The following is a 15688-nucleotide window of genomic DNA, read 5'->3' on the forward strand; positions in this document are numbered from 1 at the left end:
TATGTAGAGACAGGGTTCTGCCATGTTGCCCAGGCTGGTCTCAAACTTCTGAGCTCAAGGGATCCACCTGCCTCAGCCTCCCAAAGTGCCTGGATTGCAGGCATAAGCTATCGCACCCGGCCCAATGTGTTTGTATTTTAAGTTAAGTGTTATTACAAAAGAGTCAAAAAGTTTAAAAAAAAAAAAAAGTTTACAAAGTAAAAAAGTAAGTTACAGTTTATTATTGAAGAAGGAAAAATATCTTGCCTAAGTCGAATATAGCCTAAGTGTACAGTGCTGACAGAGTCTAGAGTAGTGCAGTCATGTCCTAGGCCCTCACCTTCACTCCCCACTCAATCACCCAGAGCAACTTCCAGTCCTGCAAGCTCCATTCATGGAGGTGCCCCATGCAGGTGGACCAAGTTTTATCTTTTATTCTGTACTTCTGGTGCACCTTTTCTTTTCTATGTATAGACACACAAATACTTACCACTGTGTTACAATTGCCTTCCATATCCAGTACAGTACCATGCTGCACAGGTTCGCAGTCTAGGAGCAGCAGGCCATACCATGTAGCCCAGGTATACTGTAGATACCATCTTTGTATAATCACACTCATGTTTACACAACAACTAAATTACCAAACGAGGATGCATTTCTCAGCATGTGTCCCTGTCATTAAGCAACACAGACTGTGTTTAAAGTTACCAGCGCCATGACAACCAGGATTTCTGTGCTCCAGGCTACACCTGTAGGGTCAAAATATTCTTTGGAGGTGAGGCCAGGAGTCAGCATCTGCTCTCCCCAAAGGGGCCTCCTCTACAGCTTCAGAAGCCTTCCCATACCTTTCCCTCAAGAGACCCTCAGCTTTACTGCAGCCCCCAGCAGTATTGGGGGTCAGGCAGGTGATGGTGCCATGTCATCTGACTGACCGTAACCTACGTGACTCCCCGTAACCTACCTGACTCTCCCCGTAACCTACCTGACTCTCCGTAACCTACCTGACTCTCTCCGTAACCTACCTCTCTCCGTAACCTACCTGACTCTCTCTGTAACCTACCTGACTCTCCGTAACCTACCTGACTCTCTCCTTAACCTACCTACCTCTCTCCTTAACCTACCTCTCTCCTTAACCTACCTGACGCTCTCTGTAACCAACTTGACTCTCTGTAGCCTACCTGGCTGTCCGTAACCTACCTGACTCTCCGTATCCTACCTGACTCTCTCCGTAACCTACCTACCTCTGTCCTTAACCTACCTCTCCTTAACCCACCTGACGCTCTCTGTAACCAACTTGACTCTCCGTAACCTACCTGGCTGTCCGTAACCTACCTGACTCTCCGTATCCTACCTGACTCTCTCCGTAACCTACCTGACTCTCCCCGTAACCTACCTGACTCTCTCCATAACCTACCTGACTCTCCCTGTAACCTACCTGACTCTCTCCATAACCTACCTGACTCTCCCTGTAACCTACCTGACTCTCTCCGTAACCTACTGACTCTCCCCGTAACCTACCTGACTCTCCCCATAACCTACCTGACTCTCTCCATAACCTACCTGACTCTCCCTGTAACCTACCTGACTCTCTCCGTAACCTACCTCTCTCTGTAACCTACCTGACTCTCTCTGTAACCAACTTGACTCTCCGTAACCTACCTGACTGTCTGTAACCTACCTGACTCTCTGACAAGTGGAGCTTCCATTGAACATGCCTGTTACTCATCCTCTAAGCCCAGGGGAAAGTTAGGTTCCAGACATTGATTTCACCATCACAACAACCTTGCAGGTATGTACTAACAGCATCATCTCCATTTCACAGGTGAGAAAGCTGAGGCCCAGCAAGGTTAGGTGATTGACTCAAGTACCTAGGCAGCCTGGATTCGAAGCACTCGTGCTTCACCCTCATGCCTCGCTGCCTCCCAAATAACAACCATCAGTAGCATGCACCACATGGCTGGCAGTTTTTGTTTTGTTTAGACAGAGTTTTGCTCTTGTCACCCAGGCTGGAGTGCAGTGGCACAATCTTGGCTCACTGCAACCTCTGCTTCCCGGGATTCAAGCAATTCTCCTGCCTCAGCCTCCTAAGTAGCTGGGGTTACAGGCATGCACCACCACGTCCGGCTAATTTTTTGTATTTAGAGACGGGGTCTCACCATGTTGGCCAGGCTGGTCTCAAACTCCTGATCTCAGGTGACCCACCAACCTCAGCCTCCCAAAGTTCTGGGATTACAGACATGAGCCACCACACCTAGCCATGCCTGGCAGTTTTTGAAATGCTTTTCATACATTATCCCATTCATCCTCATAGGGTAGATTTTGCCATTATCCTCATTTTCCACATCAGGAAACACAATCTTATCAAGGTTAAAGAGTGCGTCCAGGCCACAGAGCTATGGAATATGGAATATGTGCCTCTAAATGATCCTAGAACCCAAGTTATTAACCAGACCTCTGTACTTATCGGGCACCCAAAGAGCTTTTTTTCATAGATGTTATGTCTAATAAAATTTACAAGATTAGAAATTAAAACCAAGAAAGAATTTTTAAATATTTACTTATATTTTTAAAAATAAAAACTCCATTATAAATTCACTTAAGATTTTTTATGAGCCATTAACCACCCTTCCTATTATAAAACAAAACAATGCAGCAGGAAGAGTGACATTGCTCTGCATTTTATCATGCAGGCTGTTTAATGTCCTGCTTCACAGAGACAGCTGGAGCCTCATCTCTGTGTAATGTCACTGTCACACACCCAGGATGGAACCTTTGGAAGACTCCACTCTACACCCTGTGAGGATGAGAGTATAAAAGACCAGTGACATCCTAGTATCATTACGAAAACAGTCTCACCTCGAGAGCCCTCTGAAGGGACTTCAGGGACATCAAGCCACACTTTGAGAATGGCTATTCTATGCTATAATCAAGTTCAAGAAATAGCAGAGAAACATCAAATGACCAGTTTCACAACAGAAAAGCACCAGCAACCTGCCTTTGGAGAGATAAGAAATTTTGAATTTTCACCCCCATTTTGTAAATGAAGCAACAGAAATTTGCAGCCCTGGCTTTCAAGGAAGGCAGAGGAGAGGAGAGAAGGTGGCAGGTCAGAAGGAGGGGCTCAGAGCTATCCCAACGCATCCCATCTCTGTGTCTCCAGCTGTCTCAGTCCACAGCCATGAGGACCTGGGTGTGGCCGGCCACACAGATAAAGTAGCAGTGACATGTGCCAAGCACTGCCCAAGCACTGGGTTCTGTGCTAAACACATTCCGTCTTCAACTCCTTCATCTCCACAGCTCCCTAGAGGGATTGTGCTAGGATCACTGCTTGAGAAACTGATGTCCATAGAGACTACATGGCTAGGAAAATGATGATTCCCATGCAGACTCAGCTCTGACGCCAGAGCCAATGCCTCAACCACTCCCCAAGAGTCCTCCTCACAGGGAGGACTCCTGTTCCACTTCTCCTGGGCCAACGGCTTGAGCACACAGACAGAAAGTAAGATCAACCAGACCCGAGATCCATCACACAGCAGGCTCTCCGACCCAGCAGGAAGCGCAGCTGATGCCTTCAGGCTTTTGTAACTGGGGGATGGGGAGAGCCGGGGAGGGCCACAGGGAACCTCACAACCAATCTCAATATGTGCTATACCCAAAAGTTCCCAGAGAAGAGCAAGAGTTGTAGAAAATCCTCCCAATCCCCATTCAACAAAAAAAGTTTTTGTCTTAATTGCATCTAGAGGTTGACAGATATTCTGAAGATGATACAGTCCTACCATCCAAATGGTCATCAGGATCCCTCAAATGGCCACCACTGAGGGCAGGAAAGGGTGGACTACAAAGGTGCAGAAGGGAATTTTTAGGATTCACTAAGATTCCCTAAAAGAAGGAAGTGTTCTACATCTTCAAAGGAACAGTGGTTACATGACTATTTGTCAAAACTTGAACTGTATACTTTAAAAATATATGTTGCTGTATCTAAATTATATCTCAATCAACATAACCTTAATAACAACAACAACAAAATTCTGAGACAGGGTCTTACTCTGTCACCCAGGCTGAGTGCAGTGGCATAATCAAGGCTCACTGCAACCTTGACCTCCTGGGCTCAAGTAATCCTCCCACCTCAGCCTCCCAAGCAGCTGGGACTACACGGGTGTGCAACCATGCCTGGCTATATATATATATATATATATATATATATATATATATTTTTTTTTTTTTTTTTTTTTTTTACTTTTTGTAGCGACAGAGCCCCACTATGTTGCCCAGGCTGGTCTCAAACTCCTGGGCTCAAGCAATCCTCCTGCCTTGGCCTCTCAAAGTGCTGGGATAACAGGTGTGAGCAACCACACCTCACCTAAAAAAAATTTAAGTTAAGAAAACCAAACTGTGATACCCTAAATGAAGCCATCATCCTAAGAGTGATGTTGACAGGTAAAGAGATGAGGACCAACCTCCTCTGCTCTCACTGTGGTTATTTACAGCAAACATTTTTTTTTAAACAGGCAAAACAAAAACTATGATCAAGCTGGGTTGCCAACAAAAGCCTCCAATGCAGTTCTAACCTTGTGCAGTTGCTCTTCTGGACTCTAACGCAAAGCCATCAACTCTCCCGTGACCTCAGCCTTTCCTCTCCCAAGTCTGGCAGCCATTGGAGAAGGAGGCAGATTGTCCTTCTTGTGGTGTTCAGGATGAGATTTCAGAGGTAAGGGATTTGGTTTGGACTTAAATGGCCCAAAATAGGAAGACTCCACACCAGGAGCAGGCTCTGGATGGTGAACAAAGAGCAGCCACCACTGGGCTGCTCTTTCCACCCCGATTTTGTAAAGAAGGCAACAGAAAGATGCAGCCTTGGCTTAACAGGAAGCTAGAGAGAGCAAAGAAGGAAGGAGGACAGAAGAAAGGGGCTCAGAGCCATCCCAACACACCCTATGTCTGTCTCCAGCCATGAGGACCTGAAGGCAGCCAGCCTCTCTCTCACCTGAGTGTGAGAAGGAGGGCAGAGGAATACTGGGTCCCCATCACAGGAATCCTCAGCTCCTTGTGCCAGTTGCCCTGGCTGCTACGGTCACCAGCACCGAGGCTCAGCAAATGGCCTGGCAGCTGGGTGGACTTCTGAGCCACCACCCTTTGTCCTGGGCACCTCACTGCCATGCTCCTGCTGACCCTGGAGGAACCTCCTTGATCTCACAGCTAAGCAGGTCTCAGCTTTGCTTCTAAGCCCTGTAGGCCTGTGCTTCCAGGAGCCAGAGAGATGTCTAGGCAAACTTCCTTACCACCTCCAGGCTCTAGCTGCCACAGAGAGGCGAAGCAGTGGCAGAGCACAGCCATCAGAGCACTAAGTCATCCTCACCGACAACCCAGGACAGCCAGAGCGATCCAGGAAAGACCCAGACCCCGCCTGGGGTGAATCAGTACTTCTTAAAGCACCTAAGCTTCACTAGAGAACCTGTTAGAAAGCAAAATGTCAGGTCCCACGTGGACGCACTGAAATCAGAAATTCGGGGGGTAAGGCCTTGCAGCACTCTGTGTGGTAAAAGCCCTCCAGGTGATTCTGATGCCTGGTAAAGTTTGAGAACCTCTGTTCCAGACCAAAGTTGCATTTGCTGGCCAGAGTGGACTTATTTCTCCCTTGTTTTACTGGCTAGCCGGTAGCCACTGCCTTTAAAGGAATCCCCCATTGATGTCCTCAGTGATGAAGGGGAGGTATTCTCCCCTTAGTTAATGAGTACATGACTCCAGCTCAGCTCTTTCCCCAGCTTGGAGTGAAAGGAGGTTAGATTCCAATGCAGCAGGCCCAGGCCCCAGCTCTCCAGCCAGATCAAAGACTTGCTTTCGAACCCTTGACTCAGGGTCTGCTTTTCAGAAACCCAAACCAACATAAGCAGCAATGGTCAACTGCTTCAATTGTGTCTGAGTTCAAAGCACCTTTTCTGGAAGGCCTAATTCAAGGGTGACTTCCTCCAAGAAGCTTTCTCTGATTCCCCTCATCAGAACTAACTGTTCCTTCCCCTGAGTTACTTCTTTCTTTCTGCTCTACACAGGGCAGAATGACCAGTTGTGCCAGACAGCGCCTGTCTCCCTGGCAGTGTGATAACATTAGGGGCTGTGCCTCACCGTGATCCCTATGAGCACTAAAAACCTGCCCCACCAGGAGGAGGCATTCCCACCTCTGAAAAATTGACTTTGCAAAGGGTTACCCCTGATTCAAAAGTCTGGGCCAGGAAGGAAGAATCAGAGATCACGGGGCATCAGTGGGCAGCCCCTGCTTCCCTGATGGCTCATCCCACTTTGCCCTGTCAACTAGAAGGGGCACTTTCAAGGAATCTTCCCTGGGATACGAGGGAAGCCCTCCAGCTCTTTCTCCTGCCAGTAAGTCCTGGAGACCTCTCCTGCTATTTCAATGTTCATGGAATATGAGGCTCACTTTACAAGTGCTGCCCAAGAATGTCTCTTCTCCTGCTTAAAACCTCCCCAGTTATCCAAGATGAAAAATAAAAGGCTACTGAGAAATTAGGTCAGGATGAATGGAGAAGAAAAAATATCCATTGCCTGAAATGAGCGTGCAGTCCCCGGGCAGATCCATAGGGCAGGGTCGGGGGCAGGTCACAACAACAGGCACAGGAGGCTGGGGAGGGCCTCGGGAAGCTGTGTGTGCTTAGCTGATAAAAACTGCCCGAGGAGGCTTTGGCACAAAGACCTGCAGCCTTTAAGGCTGTTGGCAAAAGTAAGGCGAATTATGAGTAGGGCCAGGCTGGAGATCTGAGACCGGACAGCCCCCTAAGAGAAGGCTGTCTACACGCCCAAGGCTTTAGCCTCCAATTTCCTCTCATGCTGAAGACAACCTGCCATTCGTTCCCAGCCATTTCCATTTAGGAAGATGTAAATGGGAAGGCGGAGGTGATGTTTTTATTATAAGGATCTTGCTCTTCCCTTTCCTCAGGTTCCTAAGGTCACCATGCGACCTTACCAGTGACCCCTCCTGCCAGGGCGCTGTGTGCTTGCAAAGACTTCTGCCTCTCGTCAGGTGTGGCTGAGCCAGCAGTACCTCCCTGGCAGATGCTGGAGTGTTCCTGGGGCCAACCCCACCAGGCATTCCACCCTGAGGGACTGGTGCAAGCCTAGCACAGACATTCCAGTCCCTTCCCAGGGATGAGGTTAGGCTGCTCCATCTCAAACTAGAGGGCTATTAAGCTGTAGGAACCCTCAGAGTTTCTGATGCAGCAGGTATGGAAGGAAGCTCAAACCTGCATCTCTGATCACAGATGAGTGGTCTAGGGACCAGGCTTTGTGAGCCACTGTTTTCAGTGCAGACAAGCTGCCAATTGTGGTCAATGAGAGGAGGCCATGCTGAGGGACTCTGGAACAAGTTCCTTTGCTCATAAGGAGCCGGCCTTCTTCTGCCACTCACCGGAGATGGCTACAGAGCACTTGGGATGTGGTGGATTTGCCTGAGAAACTAGAAATTCAAATTTCATTTTAATTCATTTAAATTTAAGTACCTGTGGCTAGTAGGGCCCATACTGGACACTGCAGCCCTGGGCACTCTCGGGTCTGGATGTGATGGCTGGAGCTGCTGCTACAGACACCCCACCATGAGCATGCAGGAAGACACCACACGGAGGAGGGCAGAGCTGCATCCCCATGTACTGGCTGACCTTAGCACAGCCTTGTGTGTGAGCTCATATGTTTCCCAACTGGTTAAGGCAGCGTGAGTGGGTGTTCCCTGCTGCCTGCACCCAAAGGACAATGGCAACCTCAAGCAGAAGAGCAAGAGAAGCAAAAATTGGTTCTCTGTGAACTCAAGAGGCTTTGCCCAGAAGGGATGCAATTAGTTTTGTTTTGGTTTTGGTTTTGGTTTTGGTTTTTTGGAAATGGAGTCTCACTCTGTCGCTCAGGCTGGAGTGCAGAATGGTGTGATCTCAGCTCACTACAACCCCCACCTCCTGGGTTCAAGTAATTCTGCTGTCTCAGCCTCCCCAGTAGCTGGGATTCCAGGCATTCACCACCAAGGCCAGCTAATTTTCATATTTTTAGTATTTTTAGTAGAGATGGGGTTTCATCATGTTGGTCAGAATGGTCTTGATCTCTTGACCTCGTGATCTGCCTGCTTCGGCCTCCCAGAGTGCTGGGATTACATGAGTGAGCTACTGCGCATTAAAGACCCAGACACAGACAGTACAGACCCAGCCTGCTCCAAGAAACACATCAGAGCACTGTCCCTCTGTCTGCCTGTGACTCCCAGGAAGAATATGGGGGTACTGTTGGCAGCTCCATTGAAAGGACTGAGCCAGCTTCAGGTGTGTGCACAACCAATTGGTGGGTCACGGCCATGACTCTTCTTCTAGGGTATGCTGGGGTCCAGCTGCCCAAGAAGCATCCTCCTACTCAGACTAGGAATTCCACCATCAGCAGTAATTGCTGTGGGTTAGGCAATACCCCTCTCTGGAATCCTCTTTCAGAATGCACATGTGTCTAGGAAAGGTAACCATTTAATCCTTGAAATGCCGATGGGAATGAGTTTGCTGATTGCTATCTGGTGAAGGGTGAAAAACTAGACAGGTCAGAGGAGTATGCTCAGGGCTTACCCAGTCCCCAACCTTACAAAAGCCTCACCTTCCCCATCTACTGATCCTGACTGCCCCACTCCATGTACTTCCTGAAGGGTGAATCCCACATTCCATATTCCAACAATCCCATCATTCCATTGATGTGTCTCAGGGCACCAAAAGCAGACAGAACAAAGTGACAGGATACCGTTAGGAGCTTTGAATTGCAGTCCCAGAAGAGCCCACCCTGAGCCCTAAACAGGATGAGGATTCTGGGAGGAACTGTGTTTTTGTGGGTGGAATTGTGGGCCCCCAAAAGGTACTGAAGTCCCAATCCAGTAAATGTGAATGTGAACCTTATCTGGAAAGGTTAAAGTGTCACCTTTCCTAGGCACATCTTCATTCTAAAAGGGGATTCCCAAGCGGGGCGCTGCTCCACCCACGGCAGTTATTATTGCTGATGGTGGAACAGTCTTTACAGATGAGGTCGTGCTGGTGTAAGGCAGGCTCCTAGGCCAATCTGACCAGTGTCCTTCCTTATTCAAGTGAAACTTGGAGACAGACACACGCAGAGGGAGAACATCATGTGAACACAAAGGCGGAGATCAATGTGATGTCTGCAAACCAAGGCGTGCCAAGGATTGCCAGCAAGCCACCAGAGGCGAGGAGAGAGGCCTAGGCCAGATCCCTCCCTAGCGCCTTCAGTGCACGTGGCCTCACTGACACTTTCATCTTGGGCTTCTGTCCTCCAGAACTGTGAGACAATAAATGTCTGTTGTGTAAGCCACCAGGTCTGCGGCACTTTGTAATAGCAGTCTTAGAAAACTGAGATGGAACTCCCCTGCTGGCCACTGTCTTCCTTCTCATCACACTGCCCTCCCCTTACTACAGCTACTTATTCAACTGTTCCCCACCAAAAGACCCTAACATCCAGAAGTGTGGGGCCCACATCCGCCTGATTTGCCACTATGGCCCTAGCCCACCTCTGGCATACTGAAGGTGTTCAGGATGTGAACTAACATATGAAAGAGCTGTCCTGACTAGTTGGAGAATCTCAGGCATGTGACTTCCCCTCCCAGAATGTCAATTTCCCCATCTCTCTACAGGAGGAAAAGAAAATAATTGGAGTAGATGACCTCTGTGAGTCCTTTGAAGGTGTCTGCATCCGTCAGGGTCAGATCAGGCCATTAAAAATGGCACTAGAGGTGTTCAACAGAGGGCACATCATGCAGGGAATGGGCCACGGAGGTGTGGGAAGGCTGAGAGACTACTGTGGCCTTCCTGCTGGATTTCAGGGAACTCGGAGAAGGGCTGGCCTCATTGTATGAGCTTTCTGGAACCCATGTGCAGAGAAACATAACCAATTCAGCATAGACTGGCAATGCCTGTTCCCAAGGCAACTGCAAAAGGGGTGAAGTCTCCTGGGTAGTGGTCACTGAGTTACTATGAGGCCTTTGGGCTGGGGGTGGGGGTGGGGGTGGGGGTGATGGGACAACAGGCTCCTCTAGAAGCCCTGTACCCTGACAAAGTAAACAATGGCAAAACATGTACCTCCCAGCACTCAGCCCACCTCCCTTCTAACATCAGAACTGGGTTTTTGCTGATAGGAGAAAGTGTAAATGAAATCAACAGAAGATGATCCTGTGAGTACTCTGACCAGGGAGGGCCACCTTCCTCTCCCATGAACCCTGGCTGCCCTGGCTCCCACACAGACCCCTGGCCCACCCAGTGTCCTCCCCAGAAGGTGGTACTTACCCACACTGCTGAGGGAGCTGCTGCTTTCTGAGTCTGACGGCATGGTGGATAGGACGCTATAGGTAGAACCTGGGGAAAGAGGGGCGACCATGTTACTAACCCGAAGGGGTCACTCATCTTCACCCAAAGCCAGTGTCAGGCCAGCTAATCATCAATCAATGCCAGGCCATGAGAGCCGCATGCACCAGGCACTAGAAATCCACATCTGGGGCCCAGCAGAGGAGGCGCACTCAGCAGATCTGGACTTTGGTGTTTCTGCCCAGTCCCCTGCCTCACTTTATTGGCCCCTCCTGCTCTGGGTGGGTGGGCAGAGGGGAACTTGGAGCCAGTCAGCTGACTTCTTGTTGGAACATCTGGAGAAAGGCTTAGGAAGGGAGTGATGTGTCCCAGGTAAAGATGGGGTCTGGGGGTTTCCTACAGATCTCTATCAATATGATTCTGGCTTCCATGAGGAGGGTAACAGAGCAGAAATTAAACAACTGAACTATCTTTTCTTTTTCTGTTTTGCTCTTAGGTTCTAACTGTATTCAGCTCAGTTCTTAATAATTTAGTTAGTAACTGCCCCCTTATTAAAAGTTACTCCTAAAATGATGAGCAATTATACCATCACCAAAGCCAGAAGGTAGCGCTTTTTTTTGTCCACACTTAATATTAATTCCTAGTTGTGGACACACAACCACTGTGGTTTGGTTTGAATTCAAATATTTTCAAAACCAGATGTTACCCGCCTAGCACTGTGAAGCCCAGTTTCTGAACCTAACTCTGTGTAGGTGCCCATAGCTGGGTCGTGCTGAGCAAGTTGCTTTTGTTTTCTGGAACTCTGTTTCCTGGTTAGCAAAACGAAGGAGTTCAACCAGACAGCTTATAAGGTCCCTCCCCCATCCCATTTCAGCAATTACATTTCTATGATTAACAGAAACAGAAGGTGCGTTTTGCTCATCAAGACCATGGATGACACAAAATTAAAAGGGAGGGCGAACTGACCCAGAGACTAAATTGGGAGGGGACAAAGCATAACACGCAGAGATGGCCGGTCACGGAAAACAAGGACGAATACAGTGTTTTGTTCCTGGAGCCAACAGAACTATACAATGAAGAGCGGTATGTACCAGGCCAAGTGGGTGAGCTGGAGATGGAATTTTTGAAATAAGGGCTTTGAACAAGCCTTAGGGCTCTGGCATCAGAAAGCTGCCAAGAACTAATGAGATCCTGGACTCTGGAACCAGAAATGTAGGGACCAAATTTAAGGAGCTCCCAGCTGGGCACGGCGGCTCACGCCGATAATCACGGTGCTTTGGGAGACCGAGGTGGGCAGACTGCCTCAGCTCAGGAGTTCGAGACCAGCCTGAGGAACATGGTGAAACTCCATCTCTACAAAAAATACAGAAACTTAGCTGGGAATGGTGACACGCACCTGTAGTCCCAGCCACCTGGGAGTCTGAGGAGGGAGAACCACCTGAGCCTGGGGAGGTCGAAGCTGCAATGAGTCATGATGATGCCACTGCATTTCAGCCTGGGCAACAGAGTAAGATCCCATCTCCAAAAAAAACAAACATCTTCCAACTGCAACTCTTGACTAGCACCCCATGCACATCTTTGGAAGGGAAAGAGGAGAAATTAAGAAATTGGGGTAAGGCAGGGGAGAGGAAGACACATGGTAGGTGGGAGGCCCCTGGGGGACAGGAGAGACCTTGAGGGGACAGTGGGGAGACTTTGCTGGGGAGGTGAGGATCATGCAGGAGGGCAGAGAGGCAGACTGCAGGAAGGTGAGCTAGCAGGTGTGTCCATCAGAAAAAGAGATGAAAGGGGGGAGAAAAAAGAAAAAGCAAGCAAAAAGCAACTTTGGTAATGGCAAGAACTAGGACAGGAGAGACTGGCAAGGACCGGTAGCCTCATTATCACATTTTCAGAGACTTCCGAAGGTGTTGAGCATGGACTGAAGAGGATGACCGGGGAATGGGTAGGTGTCTTGTCCTTCAGCAGGACCACTGGAAGGGATTAGATTTGCTCTTGATGGCCTCCAGCAGCCAAACCAGGAGCAGTGGGTAGATGCTGGAGAAAGCTGCATCTCTGAACAGGTCAGGATGACCACAGTCAGCACTGCCAGGTATGAAAAGCCTGGGGGTGAGACAGTGAGGGAGGCCCAGCACTCAGTGGCATGGATGGCATGGCAAAGTCAGTACATTTAAAGGGAGATACAACCAGAAAACCGGGTTCAGCCTTGAAATTCTGCAATTCTGCTAAAAAATTGAATAACCCATGCTCTACCTCCCGTATCTGAAGTCCAACCCACACTATGAGTTTTGCTGTGCATTCAGTATCTCTGCATTTTTGTCTCAACAAAACAATGAGCATCACACTTTTTTAACCCATCTCTCTTTCTACATCATACACATTACGTGTGGCTTCAACAGCTGTGAAATAAAGTCAAATGCAATTCGGGCAATCCATTGATATCTTCAAAGAACAAGAACCCAACACAATGTCTATTTCCTAAACTCAACTGTCATTCTTTAAATAGTATTTCTTCTTTATGGCGGCAAGGAAGGCTAGCCGACTGATACATGAGCAGATTGTTTTTGGAAGACGCCTACTCAGGAAAGCAGGCACAAATAAATTCTCACCTCCAGAAATCCCTACGTTCAACCCATCCCGGCTGACGACACTGGCAGCCTGTGCTCCGGATGCCGCTGCTGGAACGCTCCCCTCTTTCTTACCGTTGGCATCAGCGGCACCCCATCTTCCAGTAAACTGCCCCTCCTCTTCAGATTGTCTCTCTCCTCCCCCGTGGCAAGTTTCCACTGTTAATTAAGCTTGGCAGACACCCTTCCCTCTCTCCAACCACCTCCCTCCCTGGCTGGGGGAGTCCACAGGCCAACCGACACGTTCTGTTCCTCTTCCCTGTCCCTGCAGTCCTGACTGGGCTCTGAGGCCTGACCAGGGCAGCATGACATCTTTATGTGCATCTCTGGGCATCACCCCCACCCCCTCCCCAGGAAGCTGGCAGGGATCCTAGGAGCTGGTGGGGGGCGTGGTTAAAATTGGACAAGACCCAGTTTTTACAATGTTCCCAGAGCCTTGGACATCATTAAAGGAGGGGGGGGGGGAAGGCCCAAAGACGACATTGTCTCGGTCAGGCTTTGTCTCTGTGGTTATTGTTGTCCTAAAGGCCTGTGTGGTCAGGACTGTCAGAAAAAGGCAAAAGAAGCCACTGTTCCCCCCAATGTCACACGGTGTCCTTTCAAGGCCGGTGGCTTCTATGGGGCTGAGGGACAGGTGTCGGCATCCTCTGCCATGCCCCAATCCAGGAGAAAGAGACAGTCTCCCCCAGGTTCTCCTGAAGGCATCTCCACCCCACCTGACCCTGAAACTTAGGATGATGGGCTGCTGTGGAAGGAGAAATGGTATGGAGGGACATTCTCCACCTCACAGAGTGGCCAGGGCTAACGGGGGCTGTAGGATCAGCCTCCTGATGTGTACACACACACACACACACACACACACACACACACACACACCCCCAAAGCAGGGCACCGACCACAAACTCATGCAAACTACCAAGTACTTTGCAGAGGTCCTGACGAGGCCCAGAGAGAGTGGATGACGTGGGAACATTTCCAGAAGAGGCCAAGTTTAGATGTGAGCATGTGGGCCAGAGTGTGATATCAGGAGATTCTTTACTATCAAAGGAACTACCTGGGCACTGCAAGCTCTTATTCAGCAGGTGAGGGTGGGGTTTCAGAATACATTTCTCACAAGCCCCCAGGGCAAGCGCTCCACACACTGGCCCAGAGCTGGAGTCCCAAGGTGCGATGCACACGGAGGCTGCAGCTGAAACTCTGGGAGGGGCAGAAGGAAACCTCTGGGAGGAAGCCAGCCTGGTGACCCTCTGGGATTGGCCCGGGCCACAGGCACTGTCTGTGTCCTTTCCAAGAGCCCGGCCCATGCTAATTCTATTTACTCTGTGACTCAGCGCCATTGGGTCACGAAGACCACTTCAAAAGAACTTCCAGTAAAAATCACCCGAACAATAATGAAATGCCCCAGCCCTCCCAGATCCCCTCCCACAGCCCATGGGGCCCAAGAGAGATGGAAGCGCACCCTCATCACACCCCTTCCATTCACCTGGAGCTTGTAAAGGCCCCGGTGACTCACACTTCCTCTTTGTGAAACCTGCAATGGCTGAAGGAACTTGTTCTAGCCTTGAATCAGCACACAGAGTTCTCCCTGTCCTCCAGAAAGGCCCAGGCAGAAAGGCAGAGCGCTGACAGCTCAGGGTCATGGGAGGCCAGCACCCCCTACCTCAATCCCCGGGGAAAGGGGAGGGAGAAAGCCAACTCCTACTCCCTGGGGCTCTGGAGTCCCTGGAGACAAAGCAGGAAGTACTGCCTGGGCCCCAGGACGACAGTCACTTCCAGGGCACCTGCCCCACCTTGCCACCCTCCTCTAGCTCACACTGGGGAACCAAGCCTACAGCAGAATGACCAAAGGTGCCCAGTCGCTCCCGAACCCGCATGTGTCAGCCAAGTTCCCAACACGTGCCCTGCACCCAGCATGGCACTGGGCCAGCTTCAGGAGAAAGAATGGCAAGCCAGGGGCTCAGGAACCTCGAGGCTACTCACCTGCTATGAGTAGCCTTCAGAAGAAGGCCCTTCTCTCTGAGCCAAACAGTAATGATTACAGCACAGCTGGGGCCAACCTGCCTGGAGTCAGCTCCCAGCCCAGCCCCTTATCAGCTGTGTGTCCTTAGGGAAGTCACCCTGCCTCTCTGTGCTTCCACATACTTATCAGTAAAATGGGATGATAGGAGTACTTATCTCTTAGAGCTGTTTGAGGATAAACTGATTTAAAACAGGTTGAGTTTCCCTAATCCAAAAATCTCCAAAATCTCCAAAAACATTTTGAGCCCTGACATGACACCACAAGCAGAAAATTCCACACCTGACCTCATGTAATGGGTCAGTCAAAATGCAGGCGCAGGATACATTCTGCTTCCTCAAGGAAAAAACAAAATTATCTTCAGGCTATGTGTATATAAGGTGCATATGAAACACTAATACATTTCACATCTTGACTTAGGTTCCATCACCAAGATATTTCATTATGTACATGCAAATATTCCAAAATCTGGAGAAATCCAAAATGCAAAAACACTTCTGGTTCCAAGGATTTCAGGTAAGGGATATTCTGCCTGTATGTGAAAAGTGATTAAAATAGCACCTTGCATAGCCAGTGCTCTAAGTGTTACCTGCTGTTACCATGGTCGGACCAGACCTGTAGAGGGCCCTTGCAACTCTGCTGTTCAATTCCTCAACTACCTACATAGAAAGCTGTACTAGGTCACACAGTCCACAAGCAAACTGCTGCACTGTATGGCACTAAGAAAAATAATAGCAGCTAAT

General features: G+C 49.4%; 1 protein-coding gene and 1 pseudogene across 2 annotated transcripts in view; one reads left to right on the plus strand and one right to left on the minus strand.

Annotated features, from left to right (window-relative positions):
• Positions 1-15688, minus strand: part of DLG5 (discs large MAGUK scaffold protein 5) — a 137686-nt gene that overhangs the window by 70327 nt on the left and 51671 nt on the right. For both annotated transcript variants that reach the window (XM_003939767.4, XM_010350445.3), the window contains exon 2: positions 10287-10355. In XM_003939767.4, the coding sequence (XP_003939816.3) occupies positions 10287-10355 (69 nt within the window). The remainder of the gene's footprint in view (positions 1-10286; positions 10356-15688) is intronic.
• LOC141580687 (uncharacterized) lies at positions 695-9291 on the plus strand (annotated as a pseudogene).

This window comes from Saimiri boliviensis, chromosome 12, assembly GCF_048565385.1.
Source record: "Saimiri boliviensis isolate mSaiBol1 chromosome 12, mSaiBol1.pri, whole genome shotgun sequence".
NCBI lineage: Eukaryota > Metazoa > Chordata > Mammalia > Primates > Cebidae > Saimiri > Saimiri boliviensis.